Source organism: Pezoporus occidentalis, unplaced genomic scaffold, assembly GCF_034315485.1.
Source record: "Pezoporus occidentalis ecotype Australia unplaced genomic scaffold, CSIRO_AGI_Poc_V1 ctg13, whole genome shotgun sequence".
Classification (NCBI taxonomy): Eukaryota; Metazoa; Chordata; class Aves; order Psittaciformes; family Psittacidae; genus Pezoporus; species Pezoporus occidentalis.
Genome location: NW_026913103.1, coordinates 13,601,015 through 13,626,105, shown reverse-complemented (window position 1 = coordinate 13,626,105; position 25,091 = coordinate 13,601,015). Strand labels below are relative to the sequence as shown.

At 38.3% G+C, this 25,091-nt stretch overlaps 1 protein-coding gene across 6 annotated transcripts in view; it reads right to left on the bottom strand.

The window, feature by feature from the left end:
- KLHL32 (kelch like family member 32) overlaps positions 1-25,091 on the bottom strand; it is a 122,497-nt gene that overhangs the window by 15,207 nt on the left and 82,199 nt on the right. For 4 of the 6 annotated variants that reach the window (XM_062608436.1, XM_062608431.1, XM_062608433.1 and 1 more), the window contains exons 6-7: positions 23,590-23,805; positions 2,507-3,233 (exon numbers count right to left, since the gene is read on the bottom strand). In XM_062608436.1, coding sequence (XP_062464420.1) covers positions 2,507-3,233; positions 23,590-23,805 — 943 coding nt within the window. Of the gene's footprint in view, positions 1-2,506; positions 3,234-22,959; positions 23,167-23,589; positions 23,806-25,091 lie in introns of those variants that run through there. The other 2 variants (XM_062608437.1, XM_062608435.1) reach the window with 2 other exon arrangements.

Here is a 25,091-nt window from a genome sequence, read left to right as displayed (position 1 = left end):
CTGGGCACATTTTCATGGCTACCTTGCCAGCTGGTATTAGCAGACTGACTTTGAGAACTCTCACTGGTGACCCGTATTTCCCAGAAAAAGCAGCAGGGATACAGCTCAGAAACAACCCTAACGCAGACTAATTTTTTAATTAGTTAATTTTAGGCCACATACTTCAAAATTATGTTGCCTCCTGCATTACTGATTACTTTTATGCTAACACCTCATATTTGATGATGAATAGCGGATTTTTTTCAGCAGTAACTACTGATGTTTTTTGAACAATAAAACATCTCTCAGCAACTATTCCCCTGCCCCTGAATATACACGTACAGTAAGCTACATTCTGTCCCTAACCAATTAATAAGAGAAAGCTAGCTACGGTTATTGCATCTCCATCTACCTTAATTTTTAAAATAACTATTCAATACACAGAAAACAGTTTTCAATCCATGAGTACATAATTCAGATCAATACCCTATTGAAGTTTTGCATAGCATGCTCACGTACTTCAAAACCTGTCAAGATCTAGCAACTCAAAACTGCTAAGCATTTTCTCAAAAACTATACAAAATACAACCAGAAAGTCCTGTCTATTTTATTCCACTGCTAAAATATTGCTCCTTACTGTGACTTCACAACCAAAGTCATGTTGGTAGCATTTTCAAATATAAATCGAACAACACTGATTGATAAAATATTTTTGTTGGTTTTCCAAGTTTTAGACAGCTCACCTAATAGCCTTCCACTTACCTCTTCTCCTGATTCTACCGTATTAGAGGCTGTATTAGAGGCATATCCTTGGACACAATACCACACTGCTTCATTATATAAATGCAGATAGTATTTAAGCACACAGGGAGGCATGCATTGCACTTACGTAACTAAGCACATTAATTAATCCTCAGCATAATTTTTCATGAAGCAAGGACCACACTCTGATGGATATTTCCAGTGCTCTTTCAATTATTTTATATGAATATACTTAACACAATTTCCTAAAAAGCCTTGGTTTTCATAAATATACTGACAAACATAAACCACAAGAGGGAAGGAAAAAAAACAGAATCTAGACACAGCATGGCAGTAGCATCCATGTGCTTGAATTGCCCATCAGACACACATCTCTCTCTATTGATAAAATAGGAAAGGTACTGAATAAACACAGGGTAATGCTCTGAACACACTCAGCAGGCACCCTAAAGCAGAAACCCTGTTTCTGTACCACACCTGGGTTTCAAAGTCCGCCTCATGCACACTTCAGGGTGAACATGCAGCACAAACTCTACAAGACTCTTTTAATGCCTGTTCCTGAAGAAAACAGCCCAAAGCACCTGCCAGGGATCATGGTGGTGATTTCCTGTGTTCTGTCATGCTTTTAATTCCAAAGTCATGATTCATTAGTTTAGTCTATATGTATAAAAATAGATACTTGCTACCTCCCTATCAGTGCTTGGGAATCCATTCCCATAAAGCACTTAATCCGTGTGGACAGGAAGGTACATCTGCAAATTACTCCACTAACTTAAATGACATACTTTGAGGAGCACAGTGAAGGCCTAAGTAGCTAACCTAATCTTTCATTCATAGACCATCTTGTCACTGGAGTCATCCCAGACCATATTAAAATCTCCAGAGGTTATCTACAATGAAGATGGCAATCAACGAACATTTTCCTCAAGGACTGGACTCATTTACTTATTAACTTCCTTGATAAATATTACAACTTTATAACCTTTCATGACACACTCACTAAAAAGCGGGTATTTTTCTGTCAAATCTTCTGTAGACAGCATCAAGCTTATTGCAAAGTGACTAATACCAGAAAAGTCACTACAAAGACTGATGACACAACATCCTCAGCTTCCATCAATGTGCACATAAATTGCACATGCTGTGTTGCAAAAGATATGTTAGTTTAAGATTACAAGGCCTAGACTTACATCTTTGCATGTGCCTTAAAGCTACCCATGAAGTCCTGTGCCCTTGTTACGGACAGTCAGAGCCCGTGCATGATTTCTAACAAAAGTCATCTTGGCTTGTTACAATATCCTGAAGAGCAGGTGGGAGCAATTCATACATCTGCCTTCAAGCAGGTTGACACAAGCCAACAAGCACTTAATTCTCCATTTCATTATTAGGAATAAATGCAGTGGTACCAGACCATTTTACAGAAACTCAGTCTTGTTTTTTAGGAAACATCCAGACCCTGTCACCTGAAATTTGTTCAAAAGTGCATTATCATTCCAAATCACTGTAATTTTTAAATAGCAAATGGAGGTAGCACATACATAGCTTGAAACACAGAGAGATATTTAGCAGACAAAAAAAATCTGTATAGGTATGTTATGCTCCTATACTTCTAATAAAGCTTGATAGTATGCTTCCAGGATTAAATTCTTCAACTACTAAGACAAAAGTTATCATGACATATAAACCAAAGAAGATTTTTTAGTTTCATTTGAGACAGTATTTTGGTATTTTGTTAGTACCTCAAACTGTGTGAAACGTTTTCTACCTGATATCCAAAGAAGACCATCCACCACATATCCTGCATGGCATGAGAGCGATCGATCAAAGGACTGTACAAAGGTCCACTTGTTCTTCTTGGGGCAATAGCGTTCCACTGTAGGTAAGACCTGACGTAATTCATTCCTGCCCCCTACTGCATAGAGGTACTCATCCACTGCTCCCAGCACAAAGTGTTCCCGACAGTTCTTCATTGGAGCTATCTCAGCCCAAGAGTTAGTGCGGGGGTCATATCGACAGGCAGTTCTCACCGCACAAGTGCGCCCTGTGGAGTGCTCTGCCTCTCCACCAGCTACAAAGAGAAAGTCTCCCATGATAGCAACACAGTGGTGGCTTCTCCCTACAGGCATAGGTGCAAGCTCGCTCCAGTTTGCAATCCCTGCGATATGAACGTTCTCTTGATCTACCGGATTGAAGTAGCGCAATTCCTTCACTTTACAGATTTCACGTTTTTTCCCACCAATAATGTAAAGAGTGTCTGACTGGAAGCGAGGTTTTGTCCTTCTGGTTTGCCAGACTGGCTGTGCATAGACGCTCTGGTGGTAAGCCAAGGCCTCATTAACAAGAGCTGTTGCAGTTTCACTAGCTTGGACAAGAGGATGAGAAAGGGCTACGGTATGCAATGTATCCACATCCATAAGGCCAAAGCGGACATACTGGAGAAGTTCATCCATGTACTGGTAGCGGCAGTTGTGCTCCAACCACCTCACAGCCAGCTAAATGTGGGGGGAAGGAAGGGAAAAACAAGACACCAATTATTTGTGTACAATTCGGTTGAAATTTGGTCTTTTGAAAACTGCTTGCATTCCAAGAGCTGCTGTATAGTTGCCTCAGTAGCGACACCTATCAATACAAAAAGCAGTTATGAAAGCATGTAAGTCAACATGAAACATACTTCCTAAAACTCTACCTACAATATACATAAAAGCATTGTACTGCTCCAGTTCCACTGAAGAATTTCCACAGCATTATCAGATTGCAATACTGCTAAGCAATACTCTTTATGCAAACTGTTAGTAATGCTGTAAGAAACTACAAGATCCCAGAATAAAGCTGCAGGAGCAATAACGTTAATGTAGGGGCTATGTGATCACTGGAGACCATGGGCACACTAGAAAGAAAAGAAAGATTACCATTAGATGATTAGAAAGAAAAGCCCTTTCTCCCCTCCATCTTTCATTCTATTTTTGACAAAATTTTGAAGGAATATAACAAAATACATACTGAATCCTTCAATTATTTTTTTCTTCTTAATTTATTTCATTCATAAAGTGGAGAGGGGTGTAAAGAGACCATAAATTAAGCAGAGAAGAGGCTCTACTGGTTGGGACTGACAGGAAGCAGCAAGGAAAGACTCTAAAACTGTTCAGCAATTACAGCTGGTATTAATAGCCAAAATTAAACATAGTTTTTAAATGACATAAAGTATATCAAATCCAACCAGGCTTTGAGGCTAGGAAGGGCCTAAACCATTAAGAACTGTTGTATAAGTTATTACTGAAAATGTCCAGTGATGAAGGTATCCACACTTCCTCGGGAAAACCATTCCCATGCTCACCTATCCCCTCAGACAGATTTTCTAGTTTGTTACCTTCCTTTCCTTCTCCATCTTTGATGCATTTTAATGTGTGTGCTGCACTTTCCTCTTTCCTGAATGAAAAAGTATCTCAATCCATCTTGGGTCACCTTTTCTAAACCTCTGTTGCATGGCTTACAGTTCTCCGTCATTGAAAGAAAATGCCCCTCTTTCTTTAGTGTCTGCTGCAGATAACTGGATGTGAACTTTCTCTTAGGGCTGTAGTAGTAACAAATAGATTAGAAGGATCCCTTTGACTGTGACAATCTATTGCCATTCTTGTCTGTACATCACTACACAAGACTCCCAGTGCACAATGTCATTGCTGCTTCACATTTAAGCTGAGTATCATTTCTACCTCTTTTTTTTTTTCTGCTGGACTCCCACAAAGCATTATGCTTTCTCTGCCATTACTGGATTCTACACTATTTATTTCAGGCCACTGCTCCAATCTGTCAAGATCATTCTCAATCTTAACTAAAAGCTGCACGAACACCATTCCACCTTTTGATTGTCCAAATCCATAAACCCCATATTTTTCTTTCATCCAAGTCATTAACAAAGATGTTAACTAGTTATGGATGAAGACAGACTCCTCTACTTGATAATTCATTTCATCCTGTCAAAGAACTTGTGGAGCAAGAGTTCCGAATTAGCTGTGCAGTAACAACAATTTCAGCTAAAACTTACTGCCCTGTACTGCTCATGGGAATGTCACAAGATGGAGCTGAAGAGAAAGGTTTCTATTACTCATGACTTTCATATATGTGTAGTCCATCAAATCTATCGTTACTTCTGTATTCTGTCAGAGGGAAGCCAACAAACTAAACCCACCTTCTAAGATTCATTTGAAACACTTTTTCTTCACTGTTCTGTTCAACCCTTGTGAAACAAAGAATGAGGGCATAAAAAATTGCAACAGTAGTTCAGACAGTTAAATGTATTGAATTTCAAAATGTGCATTAACTATATGTGTTTAGACTTGCTAGTAAAAAAGGTGTCAATTAAATACATTTGAAAGTGTTTATGGACTTGAAATCATTGAGCATTATATTCACAGGTTTTAAGTCCACCAGATCCATGTATCAATTGTCTCCTGCAGAGTGGTTTTAGGCAACTCCCTCCTCCATGCCTTGGGCCCTGTGAATCATTCCTCAAAGTCTTCAGAAGCCTGTAGCTCTCATCATTGACTAGACACTTGAAATCAAAGTGAAATTCCAGCTACCTTCATCATGATGAAGACCCTAAATGAATTCATACCAACCGAATGAGGTGTGAGTTGCTGTATTAAAAGAGAGCAATTTACAGAACCTGAGTTCTTATCTGTCAACACCTGCATCCAGCAGATTAGTTTATTTTCCTTATAGTTTGTGCCTTCATTCACATATAAAATGGCATCATGGAAATATCACCTGTGCTATAATGACAGACTCTTCAAAGGTATTACAGACTCTTAAACACATGCACCAATGTAAACATTTGTAAACTCTTGTTCTTTTAGAACAAGAGGTAATGGACTCAAGCTGCACCAAGGAAAGTTTAGATTGGATATTAGAAAAAATTTCTTTACTGAGAGGGATTTCAGGTATTGGAACAAGCTTCCCAGGGAAGTGGGGGAATCACCAGCCCTGGAAGTGTTCAAAAACTATGTAGATGAGACCCTCAGTGATATGGTTTAGTGGTGGACTTGACAGTCCTGGGGTAATGCTTGGACTTGATGATCTTAAAGGTCCTTTCCAATCTAGTTGATTCTATGATTCTGTGATTCTATAAACCAGGTCTTGATAACCACAAGGCTTTTGAAGGAAATTCAACAGTAATGCCTGCTAATATCTTAGAACTTCATCTTTCCTCTTTTCTTTATTGTCCTACCTCCTACCCCCCAAGAAATACTATATAAACACACAAGCAACACTACATAAAAAGACACAGTATCTGCATTCATTTCTGCATACAGAATGTGTGATGATCCGCAGTAGAAGGGATAGATGTTGCATTACATTTCCTCTGCTCCATGAAGTTGGGCAAAAGCAACTTGGTTCATACTGAGTTTGGTCTGCACTGAGAATATTCCTGGAGTTGTAAAATTGTTTCACTGAAACCAATAATGCTTAATGTTTCTCTAAAATCACAGAATTTCTAAACCACGACAACGATAGTGCAAAGTGATTCTGGTGGCACTCATAGAAGATGTACAATCTATTCCCGGTCTTGAACCAAAACTTTCTCAATCCTTTCCTACATTATTTCATCCCCACTCATCTGTCCTGCACATTTATGAAAACTTTTGAATCTTTCACAATTAAGGTTATTGCAATTTACAATTACAATTATAATCCTCTACATGCTGAACTTAGAGGTATCTTTGGTCTACACTGGTTCCATCTCTCCCTTCTGACAAGCAGCTGCAACACAGAGGGAAAAGGTGAGTTCCAGGCTGTCTTTTGTGTAGGTTGCTAGTGGCTCTTACCAGACTACCTGTCTGAGACCAGTTTGCAGTGCAGTACTGCATTTTACTATAATAATTTAGAAAGTGGGGCTAAGAAGCCTCCACATCACTATTACCTGGATGGTCTGTCAGTAGGCAGGTTCTACCAGGTCTTAGGGAGACATCTGAGGTCTGGGAATGACAATGTGATTAGAAGCTCCTGCCCAACTCATGCTACTGTTTGACAACAGTATCCTGTGTGACCCACACCTGATCCTTGGCACTACAGGGCAGAGAAAAGGCCTTAAGAGCTAAAAGCTATAATGTTTTCATCTCCTTGTCTTGCTATTGATTAACAGTGACTGCTACTTGATTTTAAATGCCATAAATTAATTTGGGGAAATTCTTTAATAATAATGGCTAGGAATTTAAGCTACAAATGTAGGTATTTTTATGTATATTCATGGAATACAGGACCAACTCCTAAATTATGACACAATGCTGTGGAACAGCTCATATGGTTCTAGGGACACTCAAACTGAGGTTTAGGCTTCTACATTTGTTATGCAATACACACTTTTACAGTGCTCCCTAGCAGAACATGGTGTTTCACACTGTGGAGGCATGGAAAAATACAGTTATCTGTGTGTGTGATATTCTAGTCATTGGATGGTTTGGCAGCTACTGCAACGCTGGAGAAGTTCAAAAGAATGAAAATTCAGTTCTCAAGTTTTTTGCTTGCAGTAAAAATAGTCACTGATAGACTGTAGTACAATTCTAAATTTCTTTCAGTATAAAGGAGGGAAATACAACACCCATGAACATATGGCAGATTTGCAAACTTTCATGTAACATATCAGCAAACACCTGTATATTTATCAACACAAGTTCTACCACCTTTACTCAGTTTTTGTTTAATCTAGACTTAGGAACCTGGTGTCTACATAGAAACCCTCAAATTCACCCCCATCTACACACTATTATAGGATATATTTTTTAGCCTCTCTGGCAGTAGTGATTAGCAACTATAATCAGTATTGGCAAAATAAACTCAAAGCCATTATACACTTTACGACACTGCAAGAAAAGACATTCAGGCTTCTCTAAGGAGATAACAATAGTACTTGAAATCATAACTGTGTTTAAAACACAAACAAGCAAGAAAAAAAACAACAAAAAAACAACAAACAAACCAAAAAAACAACAAACCACCAGAGACCACCCACAATTTTGAGGTTTTAAATATTTGTATCACTGCTAAATAATTTACAAAAATGAGGAACGACTCCTACTCCTGGTGCCATATAGGCAAATTCTGTTTAAACTGTTAGAAGCTTCTTTTCTATTAATTTTAATGTATGAGTGTGAGAAAATAGGAAGCTACAGCATAGTGCCTATATCAACTTTAATAAATAATACATTTTGCCATATTCATCTTCTAAACTAAGCAAATGACAAAAGTAGACCCTCAGAAGGACAGGATTTTCAAATCAGATTAATTCTCTTACTCTAAAGCCTTAACCCAAGGGATTTTTCTTCTCCAAGGTTACATTACATTACTTGATTTAGCAACGAACTACATTCTCAAAACAGCAGAAAACAGATGGAAAAATATATTGTGGCACAGTTAGAGCATACTTCTAAGCACACCTGCATGTTGGATTGTGATTTCATTGCATTTTCAACAGCTGCTTCTGCTTCCAGCAGGGTACTTTAACAGTCCAATTCACACAGCCTCGGAACATGGGCCTTCCTCCCTGCTGTTAATGATGCATGTACCACACACATGCCACAGCCGGAGAGGACACAGATTAAAGCTGAATTAAGAGTTGCACTCCCTTTGAAGATAAGTCGTGCAGTAAGTAGTTACCTGATCTTTTGGGCTGCTAGCTATCCCAGGTACCAAGAGAGCCCAGCATGCCTCTATCTTGCCCATTCAGCATCCCCCTGCAATCCTTCTCATGCCACTTTGCCAGGAAATGTACCAGATCTTCACTTTACATCACAGCAAGTTTGCTAACCAGAAAAGCCAAGCTACTTTGTGAGTGCAAAAAGCTTTACATACTCATTTAGACCCAGGTTTGCTTGGAAACTGCTTTAAGTCATAAACTCAGTGGCAGGGAAAGTTTCTGTCCACAGTGCTTTGAGACAAAATGCTTCTCTAAGCCTGAGCTCTGTGAGAGGCAAGGGTCATGGGAACTCCAGTGAAGTTATCTTGGTCTGCTCTTCTGTTGATGTATTCATGTTGTAGCCTCACAGACTGCAAAGGAACTACTCTAGTTTATACCATCTAAGGTCCCCAATAACTGAAATGAAGCCAAAAACTGACAGTAGGGGGAAAAATGAGGGGTTTTGAGTTTGGGTTTTTTTAGCAACAACAAGGAAAAGGAAACATTAATTTTTATAAAGTTTCAAAACAATGAATTCACAGTTTCATTAAAGCAAATGGAAATATTAAATAGAGTAACATAGTGAAGATTCTCATTCTAGGAGAAAGGACAATTCTAAATATGGAAACACAAGTGGAGGTACGCATTTTCCTGGACTGAGATCAGATATATTCAACACGTATTGACTGATTTCTGCATGACGATCTGATGATGATATATATACTAGGGAAAGAGAAAGAACATTTTTCAACACAAATCTCACCTGAGCAGTCCTTCTGTGCTTAACATAAGCAAAAACATTTCAGAAAAAAAAAATCAAATTAATATCTTTGTATATATGTATAGCATACTGGAAAATGCTATAGAACTGCTCCTGTTGATAAATAAGCCAAAGAGTCATGAAAGCAACATGATAGCTACAGCAATCTAAGGCACTAAGGAAACTTCAAAAAGCAAAACCTAGACTTAACTAGTTCAGTATATGAACACTAGAAATATGTATTTTGGAGCTAAACTCATACACGATTTCAACTTTAGCTGAATTTTATCTAACTCGGCAAGCCTTAGGTGTTCCAGACTGTAATGTCTTGTCACAAAACTGCTGTCACTCTCAGCTGGCTATTGGCAGTACCATCTGGCTCTTCAAATCTCAAGTCCAGGAGCAGAATCTATGGATAAACCAGGACATTTACTAAAGCTCTAAACCAAAGCCCACTGAAGGCTATGGAGGATCTTCCACCTCCTCAAAATGAATGCAGTTTTACAAAGGGCCTGAATTTGGATCTCTGAAAGGTCTTAGTCCTCCTCTGTCTCTTCAGAGACTACAAAGGACATTTTAAGTAAAGTGGACCTAGTTGGTCTGTATCACCCATTTAAGAATAAAAACATATGGGTGAAGAATCGTTGCTGGGAAAAAAACCCAACAAACAAACCAACCAACCACACACACACTTTTTCAAAGCCATGAGTTACACATGAACATTTTTAGAAGTTAGTAAGTAACCATATAGCACAATCTCCTTGCAATTGAATCAATCAGATACTACTTTACAGTTGTGGACAGCATGGAAAATAAGTGGCTCAAGCCTAGATGCAGGAGAGCCTTAAAGATGGAAATCTTTTTCTTTTATTTTGAATTAAAAATGTGCATAAAAATAAGACTGTAATGAGCTGCATGTAGAACTATCAAAATTATAAGGTATTTGCATTTCTTTTGCACCTTGAGCCAAACAACTACAAAATTATGCATAGGATTCTCTCAATCTGAACACAGTAAATATTAATAATCTCTGAATCAGCAATGAAATACCTTTTGCCCCTGAACCCTGAAGAGAGACTTTTCAATTCAAAAAGTTGTAGTACAGTGACTGAGACCATATTTACAAGGCACCGAGCTGAGGCATACGTGTGTAGCCTGTGAAAATAAAGCTCTGCCATCCCCCAACCTCTTTACACAGAGACATTTTAAAATTACCTGTTTGTCAGTTTTACAAATGTGTGTCTACATAAGCAGCCCCCTCTGTGGCACTGTGTTAGGAAGTAGGCACGCTTTCATTTGCACATTCTGATTTTACAATCAGAATTAAAACATTTGCTCTGTTCAGGGTGAGTTGATAAACAGGGATTTTTAGATTTCCTTTTTTTTTTTTTAATGTGAAAAATGAAAGAAAAATGTTCCTCTAGATGTATTATGCCTTTGGGCTCCATTTGAGGGAAGGGAAAAAAGACAGAGAAAGCTACTGTGAAGGTCACAGAGTGAAAGAACTTCCTCAGGGCACAGAATAAATTAAATCCCAAGGAAAAAATAAAATGTGATTTCCAGACTGTGAGGCACAAACTCAAAATGACAATGATTGACAGCCAAACTATATCCGTGCAATATCGAAGACTGCACGTTCTCATTTACCTCAGTGTAGCCAGCAAACGCCCATTAAACATCCGTCTGATGCCCAAATTAACCTTCTTGGCAAACTGAAAGAGGCACAAACTATCATAATCAACCTTTCATTATCACAGCAGCCTCTAGTTAAAGGGTCAGAATAATTGTGCCATCAGAGCCCTGATTGTTTTCAATCAACAGACTACTGGAGTGACAGCTCAGTGATGGAGTAGTTTGATGAAACGGCACCAGGCCTAATCAGAGCAGATGAAAGGAAGGCATGATTGGTGCAAATGAACAGTCGTGCCTCTCTTTTTCATTTACAATCTGAAATTACTCTTAAATTTACAGGGTTTTTTCTCCCCTATGAGTACCTCTGAAAGAATGTTTGACTTATTATGAGTTCTGACAGTGCAGAGTTATAAAACACAGGTAGGGTTTTCAACCCAGGCTTAAGTGGGTATTCGGCATAATTTTAACAAATTCACTTTTGAAAAGCACAAAATGACTAAAGACTTCCAATGACCTAACCTTTCAGTGCTGTTTGATTAGCAGAACAATTTGTCACGGCTCACATTCTTCATGATAAGATTCAAAAAAATTGGGCAAGGATCTCTTGCAAATGTTGTCTCTTACCCAATGTATTTATTGTGTTACTGCTCTCTCTCCCGCACACACACAAGAAAAAAATTAAAGAACAGTGCATTAATAACCTTTCCCCTCTTAGAATGAGTAATGGAATCCAAGCAAGGGATTGTCTGGAGATGAAAGCAGAGACCAATTATCATGCCACTGACAGCATCAATATTTAGTTTTCTGGTGGGCTGTTCATTCCCACTTTTTAAAAGATGGGAAATTAATCGATCTCACTAGGTGTTTCTTACCATACTCATCAGCACAGAATCAGAGTGCCTCACAAATTAACGAGGGGGGAGGAGAAGAAAAGTTGCGGATTGCTTAGACATTTGGAAAGAATGGAAGATTCAAGTTTCCTGCATTTCCTCAGCTACAGTTCGCTTCTCCTCCCAGCCTCACCCAGTTCCAGGCACATGGCTTCCCATCCTCACCCAATTCCAGGCACATGGCTTCCCATCCTCATGACGACACTGTACAGAAGGTGAAGTAAATCAAAAGAACCTCTTTGTACCTCTGAAGAAAGCAAGGAAAGATAAAACAGACCCAACCATAATCACTGGCATCCTGTCACAGACCCACAGCTTCACAGATGGACAGGGTTTGGAAGACAGAGGGATCAGACAATAGGCTCAGGTAACAGAGAGGGAAGTCAAGTATAAATGAGTTATGACTTCAGGAAATACATGGCCCAAAAGGAAGATTAGAAAACCCCAAGGTCCATTAGATCTGAAGAATGAAAGTGTGTGTCCTCTGATCTCCTTTTAGTCTCTGCAGAAGTTGCAGTGGATTTGTCCAGAGTACTACTTTAGGAAGTTCTGGGTCTGGTAAAGAAAAACTCTTGGCTGGGATTTGGGATCCACATGATGTCAAGCCAACAACTTCCAACTTTCAGAAAACCAGCCCTGCAGTCTGTAAGCCACATTCCATTGATCTTCCAGCACTGAATAACCTTCAGCTAGCAGAGAGCTGTTGGCCCAAGTCTGCCTAGCAACACAAATGATGCACTTCATGATACTACACTGTGATTAAAATAGAGGTACATAATGCAGCTGTATTAATAGCAAATATTTATCAAAATTAATGGCATTAAAGTGATTCAAAATGTATTAAAAATGTTCGTCAATTTTTCTCACGTGCTGGTAAGATGTATCTTCTTAAAGCATTTAAGCCATAAAGCATCAATCACCAGTTCCCTGATTTCCTCACAGGGATGCTAGACAAAGATACTGTCTAGCACAATCTTCAGTGCTAGACACAGTCTTCACAGGTCTTCAACAGGTACAAGGAACCTACATGTCTTTGGCAGATTTCCTTGTCATAATTAAACAGCTCTATTAGGAACAGTTTTAATAGCTGTATTTCCATCTCAGAAATTTTTAATAAATGTTTCCACACAGCATCCTTGTGAGGAAGGGAACCATTCTTCATCCCAAAGAGAAACTCTCCACCAACCAAATATAGTCCATTTCATTCTCAGTCCAGTGCTTTTCTGCAAGCTTCCTTGCTCCCTGGTGCCACATAATGACACTGGCCTTCCCAAAAGGGACATTATTTTATCAAAAAGGTTGTCAGACAGTATTAGTTTCATTTTTTATGTAGGTGTTTCCTGTGAAACACACAGCAAATATCAGTTTTATCATAAGAACAGAATGTAAACTTTTCAAAACTGTATTAACTCCTTTTACACACTTTATCCAATGCATTTATTTTACCATTTCTTATATTTACTGGAAATTAGACTAGACACAAATCTACCTAGAAGACATTGACTAACCTCAATTAAAATATTTCAGCTTTTTAGACTTGCAATAACTTAAGTATGATCAAAAAACAGCTTTACAAAAGGCTAGCTTAATTACATTAATATATACCATTTTATATGGTAATGAATCATACTATATTAAAGCAAAGAGTTACTATAATGGAAAACTTCAACTTTTAATCTACTCTAGCTCAAAGTGAAGTAAGGTAGGGACAGAAGGTAAACTCTCAGCTGTTGTAAATTATCACAGCTCATGGAAGTTTGCCATTTTACACCTTCTGAGGAATCTGAACTTCAAAATTATACAGCGCTTTCCTTCCAAGTATCTCAAAGCAATTTATAAGCAGTAAAAGTTGAGCTTCTCCCAGAAAAGTGTACATTTCAACCATTTTCCCAACATGGGAATTAAGAGAGAGAAAAATTAAGGGATATGACAAAAGACAGCAATGGTACAGCTGACACAAACAAGATCTTTTGTTCACTCAAGCTGTCCACAACAGAGTCTCTTTACTCAGCTACCAAAATCCTGGAGATTTCTGTGCTGCATGCCACAGACTGAAGCCTAGTGAGATGCAAGTATCTGAAACTGAGGACAAAACAGATCCCTAAATATCACCTGACAAAAGTATTTGAGATACCTTTGCAGCTGAAAGGTACATCTCTATGTAGGCTGCATTTTTCCTTAATCTTACTGGGGCAGCAAAGACCAAACTATCCTGCACTATGCTTCAAGAGAAATGCATTCTTACATGATCAAGTCCTCAAAACATGGAGTAGTTTCCTCTACAAAGGCAGGTCTACAGATGTGCTTTTTACACCTAACTCATTCTGCTGTGATGGAAAGAACAATCAAGGCCCAGTACAATCCCTAGGAATGACACTCCATATGTACAACTGAGTGTTTAAAACTTTTATGAGCTATGTGTGTTCCCTGTTGCAACACACTTTACAGCCACCCCACTACTGACAACCACTATTTTCCCTATGCACTGGAATAACTATCACACCTGGGAGAGTGTGCACAAGTAAAATAAATGAGCTGGGATTGCTCACACTGGAAAGGCTCTACTTGCTCCTGCAATCAAGGTAAATTTTGTTTTAACAAGATCATCAGAAAGGAGTGTGGAGGGTGACAACCTATCAAAAGCAAAGCAGTAAAACCAAAACAAAAATATGGCACCCAGACACAGAACCTCACTTTTTCCTTTCAAACAGATTCAGCCATAGACAGTTAGAAACAGGAAGCAAGCCTCTGAATCATAAACATTCCTAAAACATAGCTTCTTGGTTCCTAAAACCTACAGAGCCTAATATATCTGATTGTCTTTAATAACTGGATCAAAGGGCAAGAAGCTCCAAGGTAACAACTTCTTGCCATCCATTTTCTAACGCATCACAAAATGCTCAAGTTCAGGCCCTCCATCATTTGTCATGATGGTCAAACCAACACTGCCATGTGCTTTATTTCTGCTATGTTTTTCTGAAGTTGCAATGAAAAGAAGCTTATCTTTTCATAAAACACAGCTCTCTAACTAGGGCTCCCAACTGTGACTTGATTCCCATTTAAGGAGATCAAAGTTTATGATGGCATTTCTCTTTTCTCAAACAGGGTGAGGACAAAGCACATGGGAGGTGGAAGAAGAGACACTCCCCCCTTCCTTCCACAGCAGCCATCACTTAAAAATCAAGAATTGCTCATTTTCATTTTTAGAGGAAACATTCAGGCTGACATCAAATGCACTGAAACTTTACATAGCCACATTAAAATAACTTGCTGGTACATAATTATAAGTGGAAATGACAATCTTTCACCATCCAATACACATAATTTTCATTGCTATTCCTCACTTGTTATTTTCCCCCTGAAATATATTTTAGGAGTGGCTCTCTATGGAGACAGAGAATCTAAAAGCTTTCATCAGTAAAAATCGTTACAGAATGAAATAGGCACAAAATTCTATAAAAATGCAATTCAACTATGTGGAAATTAGTCTCTAAATGTTTCTTGAATGTAGAAAGATTCCTATTCCTTTCTTCCTTATTGTTAGGGTATAATTTTCTATGGATTTAATAGGCAAATCCAACAAATCACATAATAATGTATCATTTTCTATAATAATCTTGACAACAGCTATACAGGACTTGTATGTCATTAATACCATAGGTCACACACAAAAACGTGCATCAGAGTACACACTCCCCTTAGCTGGCTTATGTATTCATATGCTCTCAACATGCCATGTTACTATAAAATCACTGAGGTCAATTTTAACAAGTGAAATTACTAGGTGGTTTTACATTACTATGTTACCGTTTTTTTTTTTAAAACAAGTGATATCACCAACACTTACAACAGACTAAGCCCTCTGACAAGGACAGTGTTTGCTCTCATAGACAAAAGCTATCCGAGTGTCCCCTACTTTCTCCCAGCCACTTCACTCCCCCCAGTTATCAAACATTAGCCACTGAAGTCCACATTACACATTAGTAAACCTGATTCTTCAACTTTGAACTGCTGCTGGAACCTCATTTTAGCATGGATGGTCCCACTACTATTAACTGGGAACATCTAGGCCTTTTTCTGTCAGCAATTTACTTCTGCCTTCTCAAACCCCATGAAGAATGTGCTTCAGAGGACAGCAGGACAACAAAGTTATGTATGTATTTTAGGAGTTGGTACTTCTTTTGGCTGATTTTTCACAAACAGGTATCTTTTCCCCATTGCTTTTTAAATACAAAAAGAACAAGCAAGTACACTAGCTGAAGCTTACTCAGCTTTTTTGAGAACAGAATAGCTTCCCTTTTAATCAAATAACATTTTCTTAAATATGTCAATTGTATTGACTTTGATTTAATCCCCACATGATGGGCTTCAGATTAATGAAGGACTCATTAATTTTTAAGTGATAACTTAATTTTTCAAAATCAGCTAATTGTCCTAAGAATGTTATTCATTTTAAAAAGAGACTTAAAGACTCAGAGCCACACTTATAAATGCATTTAATATCCAAAATGTATGTTATAAATTGGGAACATGAGCTTTTCTATGACAAGATTAAAACAAATGTATTTATTATCTAAACCGACTAAAACATCTGAAGCAACCTGAAACAACTGCAGCTGCTAAAAGATGAACCTCATGAAATTCAGACCTCTATGGTTTCACACAAATGTTAAAACAGGCTCCACCCTAAAGGAGCAGCTTGAAAGCTTTTCAGCACAGATTCTCACTTCAGAGACTGATCTTTCGATCTGTCATTACTTTCCTACACAGACCTCTAGCTTGGAAGCCACCTGACAGTGAGGTTTCTTAAGATCTTTCTGACAAATGTATTTGTTGTAGTTTCTTCCATTTCTCCCTGACCTGAGGGTGTCCAAGGTGATCAGAGAAGTATAAGAACCCCTTTCTCGTAAGGCGAGGAATCCCCCAGCTCTGCAGCTCACTCACACATCTGGAAGCTGCCAAGGGCTGCCCTGTTGGAATAAGCAATGATATGCAGGAGTGTTACTACTTTTCCATCTCCTTACCTCTTCACCTTTCTGGAGCCACAGGTGTCCTGGTTTCAGGACAGGAGTGACAGCAATGGACAACAGCTAGTCATATCTCAGGAGTTACACAGAACTAACCCATTTAAGAGCAGATCTAGACATACAAACACAAATTTACTTCATCTAACTTTACACATTTGATTTAGGTACTTAACCCCAAAATTGGATTCTAGCTATTTTAGCATATTGATAGACAAATTATATGGGTTTAGACAACCTGGAATTCAGTTTTCTTTCTTCATCTTCTTTGTCTCCATAGTTACAAATAGAGTAATGCTACCAGCTCCCAAAGAAAAACTTGTTGAAATACAGAGCTGGGAATTCTCAAAAGAGCTTCTAATTTTCTATCATTTTCCACGAGCTTAAGTCCATCAGAAACAGTGTTAAACAGCTTTACTTAGATTTTGAATGAGTAGAGGTTACTAACATTGCTATCTCTGAATGGGAGACATTAAGACAGTAACAACAGACCACCTCATTTGATCATCCATGGTATCTGTAAGTTTTAGATTTCATTTATGTTGTTCTTTAAGTTGAAAATGGAAGTATATTTCCAATAAGAAAAGGCTTTCACAACAGCCTGAGCAATTTACTTTTGTGTAACCACACACCTGTGTATTAACATAATTATACTTCAGTTAATCTCCAATAGATCAGCGCCACAAAGAGCATAACAGTCAATGCAGACCCCACCGTAACAGACTAATTCAAATGCAGAATGCAGTATCATAGAAGTGATCTTGCTGCGTGCACATGTTGGTGCCCTTCTTTGGCTTTCTAAATCAAAACATACATCTATTGCTTAGCTGCAGAAGTGACCTAAATTCATGATCTGTGGGCACAGCAGCCTTCCTAAACACTAGTGCAGTTCAGAAGTTAATCTGGGATAAACAAGGTAAAGCAATATTACTGTAGGACACCGAGGCAAAAGTAATGCCCTCCAGTAATTCTCTATTGCTCAAAGCAACACCAGCAAAATAATCAAGTTTTCTGATTGGAACTGGCATGTATCAAAAAGAAAATTATAAGAACACACAGTTGCTCCCAACATAAACCTAGCTTTAATATAGAAAATCCCTTTCTATACTGCTATACTTGATAAATAACAGTAACAAGATTAGCTAACATTCAAGAAGTAACAGGCAGAAACTTTCAAAAGTTCAGAACAAAAGCATATATAAAGTTCCCAAAACTTTACTGTAAAGGACAAGATTAAGAGGCCATTAGGTTTACATTAAGGCAGACAAAGGAGGAAGGTGTTTCATAAAGCAAAGGGACAGTGCCAACAAAGGCAGCATTCATTTTCACTGTAAGCCAAAATGTCATTATTATTACAAATGATGTGGAAATTGTATCAGAAAAAATGTGCGTGACCTGAGCACATCAGTAGAGCAGAATGTCAGGTTCAGCTGCCTACATCCACTGCCTCAATCCACTGTAACCTGCATGAGCCCTGTCTAGTCTGCAGCTCCAGTGCACACTGATCTCCTTGCAGATCCTGTGCCACAACTGCCAGCCTCCCCTATATATAATGCATGTCCTCCCAAAAATACCCCACATGCCCATGTTTATAAAAATGAATCCCACACAAATAGTCTGGAAAGGCTGTGAAGACTATTACCATTGCATACAGTCGATCCAGATGAGATACCTGCGATTATGAGGATTAGCCTTAGAAAAAGGAAACCTACATTCTATCATAGGTTATGTTTTCACACTTTTTTTATTTGAGCAGAACTATATAATCTAGCTCGCAACTAGTCACAATACACAGTGTAACCATCACCAATCCAGCACAGTGGATACTGGGATTCGAGGGTGGCTCTCTGGCACTTTATGTAGACTGCTCATGAAAAGGGTACGAAAACAGGGGTGAAAACAAAGCAAAAAAATGCACAGGCAACATGCTAATTTTCCCATATAGCCTCACCAACTCACCTCAGCCTTGATATGGTCAAGCTCCTTTTTTCCCCTCCCATGCCTCTCCTGATGAGAGGCTGACAGCCATATTTTAACACGGTAGTTTTCTACTTAGGGTACATACTCATTAGGGACAAGCATTAGACCACCAGACAGGGTATCAGTTATTGCCCAAGACAGTACTTATGCTTATTTCTTGAACAGTGAAAGGCGAATATATTGTTTAAATACATCGTTGATTACCAAGATGCTTTTACTTCACATACTATTTTATGTCATTATTTGTTTTGCAGTAAAACTTAAGTTCACGTTTAGCAAGGCACTCAGTTCACATTTCATCAAAACATACATATACCCCTGAGAAACATGAATTTTGCTCTCTCCATATTAAAAATTGCTCTGTAGCAAAAAAAAAAACAACAAAATCAAGTCCTGCACTGAAGGAATGGCAAGCTTGTATTGGAACATGACAACCCACTTTAGAAATTGCTGTGCTGCATAGGAAAATGTGGGCGTCACTGGAGACGTATGGAACATGTCTGTGGGCCTGCCTTCAGCAGAGAACTGTTCCATTGTAACAGCCTGCTATAATGTACATGCCGCACTATTTCCTATAGTGATGAGCCCTATAGTAATGAACCCTGCGGGATTTCTGTTGGAGAATAATTTTGGTCCTCCACAAAGGCCACCAAGAGATTTAAAATGGAGCTCAAATAAAATAAGCAAAGGCAGTTGAAAATGGGGCACTTTACTCTCTCTTAGAAAAGGGTAAACAGGACTCTAATAACTTGAATTTATACATGCATTATTTTTATTAAATAAATCTTTAGAAACTCATATCAATTTGTAACACTAGTCTTCCCGTCTTATTTGTCTATTTATTCAAGCAAAGATGTTTTTATTATACAGAGATCCGAGTCTGATTTTGCATGTCACATCCACGGTAACAAAAGAAATAACTAGGGCGACTCTCTTATATGTGGTATATCTACTTTATAAACACAAGTTCACAAGCTGCACAAAAGGAAGTGAACAGGGCTGGAATATCTTGGGAGCTTAGCCCTGGAAAAGACACAATATAGTTTCATACTTTCTGGCTGAATAATAAACTACTTATGCAGATTTATCAACCAATTTTTCTTAGACTGCTTGCTTATCAGTTGATCACAAAGAAACTGAATTATGTGCAAAGTAAAAAAAGAAAAACCACAAAACGCCACCAACAAAACCTTAATTTTAGGAGATGCATTAGCAAACACTAAAATTGATCAATCCTTTAAACACTTACATAACCAGTAGCAGAGAAGGAAGAAACTAGTCTATACTGACCTCATGTTAAGATTTTTTTGCCAAATATGATTCGAGAGCTCATTGCGTATCAAGTGCAGTATTTAATAGAGTAGCATTTGATCAATGTACAGCTGGGAGACAGAATGATCCAGTAGATATTTCTATCCGTAACTATTAGGAATATGAAATATGAATATTTAAGCCTCATGATGCTGAAGTTTTTAATAACAAACATGATAAGGCATAACTATTACAACTAAGGCTAACATCAGTTTTTCACTGAAATCTTTGGCTTGCTTTCTACTTGCTAAGGTTCTTACAAGAACCCTCTACTGCTAGATTTCTGAGAACATGTTTTACCTTATAGGGTTGGCTACTTTTTCAATTATCAAGGGAAGGAATTCATCTGCTTCCTTAAAGTAGAGCCAATGAACCTTTCTAGTAATGGCCAATTAGAAAAGACTCACTTTTCACTTCATGATAAACTAGACATTTATGTTTTGTCATGACCGCTTCCTGTGGTAAAACAAAGCATGCTGCACAGATCATGATGAAGAGCAAAAATACAAAAGAATTTGCTTTTTTTTCCTCCAGCTTTCTTAATGAATCCAAAGGAATTACTGTAGTATTTTGTAGTAGTATATTGTAGTATATTGTAGCATTCTACTTTAGTAGAATAGTATATTGTAGTATATTGTTGTAGTATATTGTAGTCTATTGTAGTATTCTACATTAATCCATTTCCTAGCCTACTGCCATTAATATTCCTGTTTAACTTTCTCAAGCTTGGTTTTTGCGAGGTCAAGTTTCATTTTATTCACTAAAATTGGGCAACTGTGAATTGGTCTAACACAGAACGTACCAGATATGAGCTTCCGTCACTTCAATCACATTCAAGCATCACTGTGTCCATATTTTGATACATTAAAATAACTGTCTTAATCTTTCTGTGCATTAGGATCAAATCACCCAGAAGACACTAGGAATTTAAACTAATGAAAATACCTGTGCTCTGCAGACAGCAGCACCCTTTCCAGCTTCTCTGAGGGAAGCTTTAATTTGTGCTTAGGGCTTCATGGGGGCCCTACTAGCAAAGGTGCCTCAGGGACACACTGAATTCATATAATCATAACATGCACAGGTGTGTGTGCAGGAAGCCACACTAGTTACAGGTACAACAGACAAATCAAATGGTAGCATCCCCTCATCAGCTCTTCTATTATCTGCCCCACTTTGTGGCAATTTCCTCCAGCTTTCCCAACATCACTTGCTTTGCTGTTCTTCCTTAAGACATGGGATGGGGATTTGTCAAAGTCAATGAGCACTTTATTACAGTGAGAGTGCTCAGTAATGAACAATTCAGCAATTTAATGAGATTCTGTAGATCTGTCTCTAGCCTGTCCATCAAGTTTCACTTCTATAAAGCACCCTGACACTAATCCTCTGGCATACCCAATCTTCACCCTGGGCTGAATATTAGAATCTTCCATGGTATACTGCATTACCACTATAACCTTAGTAAAAATGATGAACTTAACTACACTTGAGGCAATATAGCTGGTCTGATTTGATTTTCTTCTATTGGGTTGACTACGAGGGAATTACTTATTTACAAAGATAAAGCCAGAAAAAACAGTTTCTTATTGCCTTCTGAATGCCTAAATTGGTAAATATTTATGTGCGTCTTTTAATTCATTCTGAGGACCTGTAATATTTATAAATATACATTTATTCCTGCTTGTACGGACAGAATTAAAAAGACACACATAGTTTTTGCCTGCAGCAGAAAACTAGTTGAAAACAATTTTTGGAACAGCATTATTAATCTTTAGAGAGGCAATTATGATAACACTTAAATGGACAGTGTGGAGAGTTTGTTGACACTCGGAAAGCAGCACATTACCTACAAGTATCTCTCCTCTGTATGACCCTGAAACAGGAACAGAAGATTTATCATATTTGCCTCATGAAGTGTTCATTGACTGGAGTGCACACAATTAAGAAAATTATTTCTGAGTTCTTCCGGCAGGACAAGGCAATGACACAAGTTGTGAAAACTCTTACTTTCCAAACAGTTTCAGCAGGCTACAGAGACAATATTACTCTGGATAGGCTTGCTCATTACTGAGCTGGCCTTAGGTTATCCTTGTATCTCTTTCTGCAGCAACTTTACTGGCAAAAGTATACCCAAACATGTAGCTAGGAGATCTCAGTGACTCTGCAGAGAAATTATGATAAACCCCAATTGGTCAATCAGCCATGTCCCACATAGGAACTTGTACATCAAAACCTTTCCTGATAAAGGGAAATGAACTAGGACTCCAAAGCATTGTGCCTGAAAAACCCAAACCAAATCCACCATCACGGTTAGTGTCCTGCAGGTTCTGTTGCACAGACATCCTCCAGAGAATAGAGCCATGAAAGTGTGTAACCTTACATTAGTAGTTGCAGAAAATATAATCTTTGTAAAATACACCATAATCTAAAGCCTCAAAGTTTTGAGAGCAAATATGCCAGTCACCAGACTGCAGGGTTAAGTTACATCTGCATACTGTCTTTGTGGTTTGAAGAGCTTAACTTTACGTTTTTGTTTTTTTAAGAATAAATATTTTGCTCCCGCATGACAGTATCCATCCAAAGAACATGAAGTGCCCCACTTCCTGAACTGAACTTGAAATTCTGAACTGAACTGCTTCAAGTCCACCAGATGAACACGTTTTACACTTTGAAAGAAAGGTGGCGTATAAACAAAATCAGGGATTCAAATATACAGCAGTCTTCTTGGTTGGACCAATGTAACCCAGTTCCTAGGAAGAAATCACAGGTTTCTTTCAAGCAGGTTACATCCTACCTTGAAATACCAGCATTATACTGATGTCTTTTCATTATATCATGAATTGCAATTTGTACAGACATATGATGGGAAAGTTTCCAAGGATGGATCTTAGTTTGGCTTTTATGTTTCTCTTTACAAGTCACATGATTTTTTAATAATAGGTTTCACACACACACTACAGGTCACAACATAATGCTCTTATTTTACTAATATTCTATGGCTAGCAAGCTGGCCCTTTTTTAGATCCAGCTTTTTAAAAGGAAATGATCACCATCTCCAGCTTCTTGCTGCAAACCTTCCGCTGAAGCCTCCACTCACCTCTGAGCAGATCAGCCTGCATGATGATTCTCTAATTTGCTTGAAGGAAAGTCACCTGTGGTGGCCTAAACAATTTAAATGACAACTGAAGTTACACAGCTAAATTTGTCTGAAGTGAACAGGAGAGAGAGCAGAAGCAAGTTTGCCACCAGACTTGTGGCACTAGCCACACCAGGAGCGATGATAACCGAGTTACATGCATCAGCTTCCTCTTCCCACCAACAAACTTAGATCTGGAAGAAAATCTCTGGCCATATCTGAGCAACACAAGTTAAACAGCAAGACAAATTTATCTTTCAAACAAACTAATTGCATTAACACAACACAACGTTTTTTGAATTTCATTTAAAAATTTCCCTCAGTTGTTATTCACAGTTTTTGCTCAAGTGCTTATTCTCCCTCGAGATTGCTCCAGGGTTTCAAAACAACAGATTACTGCTATGGTTTATAGAGTATCATGCATTCTGCTTATTCACCAGTATCCTTACCTGCCAGATTTGTTCTTCACTGAGTGAAGTGAGTCTATCACTTTTAAAAACCTCTCGAAGGAGATGGTATGGGAGTGCCAGGACTTCTTCCGGATGACTCTTCAATAGCTCAGAGAGATGTTTTACTAAGAAGTCAACGACTGCATTCTCCAGCAAAGTGAGGTTGAAGAGGTCTGCAAGCTTATACAGGTCCAAGTAATTAAAACTATTTAATTCCTAAAAGGGTGAAGCAAACAAAATGTGTCTCACAAAAAAAACCCAAACAAAACAGCGAAGAAAAATCCCCACAGGTCTCAAATAATGAGAAAAGGTTATTTTTTTGGAGCCGTGGAGAATGCAGGCAAAATAACTTGAAATTAATTAGCACAGTCTCATTTAAAATGTATGTATGTTACCAGTGTACATATATATATATGCAAATATATATAATAGTACTAATTTATATAGCAAGGTTATATATGCATAAAGCATCTGTAAGAAATATGGATTAGCACATAATATAATCAACCAGCATGATTTACACTGTATGACAAGAGCTTGCAGCAGTTAACAACTGGATTAAAAAAAAAAAGTATTTGTTAACCACAATGGTTGTTACAGAACAATTGTTTGTTCATTATTTACAGTTTTGATTGAGCCAGAGCACTGTGTAATGCAACTTTTAGTTCCACGAAACCTCCCAAAATATGAGATGCTGAGCTACATTTTATTACATACAAATTTATCTTCAGTGAATAAACAAACATTTTTTTTCCTACCACTGACATCAGCCTATAGTGGATGTTGGCTTTGTACACTTTCTCTCCCTCCGCCTAGCAGTAGAAAATCTGCAGAGACAAAAGCTACAGTAACTCAGGGCAGGAAGTTTTTCTCCATCCTGGTGGCAGATAACCTGTATTTACAAGCTATGTTTTCATTTTGGCATCCTTTCTAAATCAGTGTCTGGACAGCTAACTACTACTGTTCTAGAGCATACTGCTGCTTTCAGGGGAGAGGCCAAGAATTCCTCTGGTATTAGAGAATAGCACCCAGGACGTCTCGGCATGTTTAGCCATTTTCTCTGTTCTTGCTGTATGCTCACACTTCTCTTCCTCTGTCCTCCGCAATCCTGGTTTTCATCTTCCAATTTACCGCATTGCTCCCTATCAGCCTCCTCCTCCTTGACCAGCTCCACATGCGAAACTGACAAGAAGTCTCGTCAGTTTCACTTTGCTGGTTAGTTAACATAGGGACTAGAACAGGAAAGAGAAACAGACTAAATTAAGTCAATTTCACTTTCACTGCTCTGCTGGATGGCATGGCAGCACCAAATGAAACTGACAAGAAATCTTGTAAATGTCAAATGAGCTGCGCGGCTGGCAGATAGAGCAGAGCAACAGGGAAGATGGGAAAGTGCGAAGAGAGGGTTTTTTGGAATGTTTTATGGACTACATCTTGAACGTGTGAATTGGGTGGCTGTCCCAATGACTGTGGAGCTGTTTATGCATATGCAATGGAGAGTG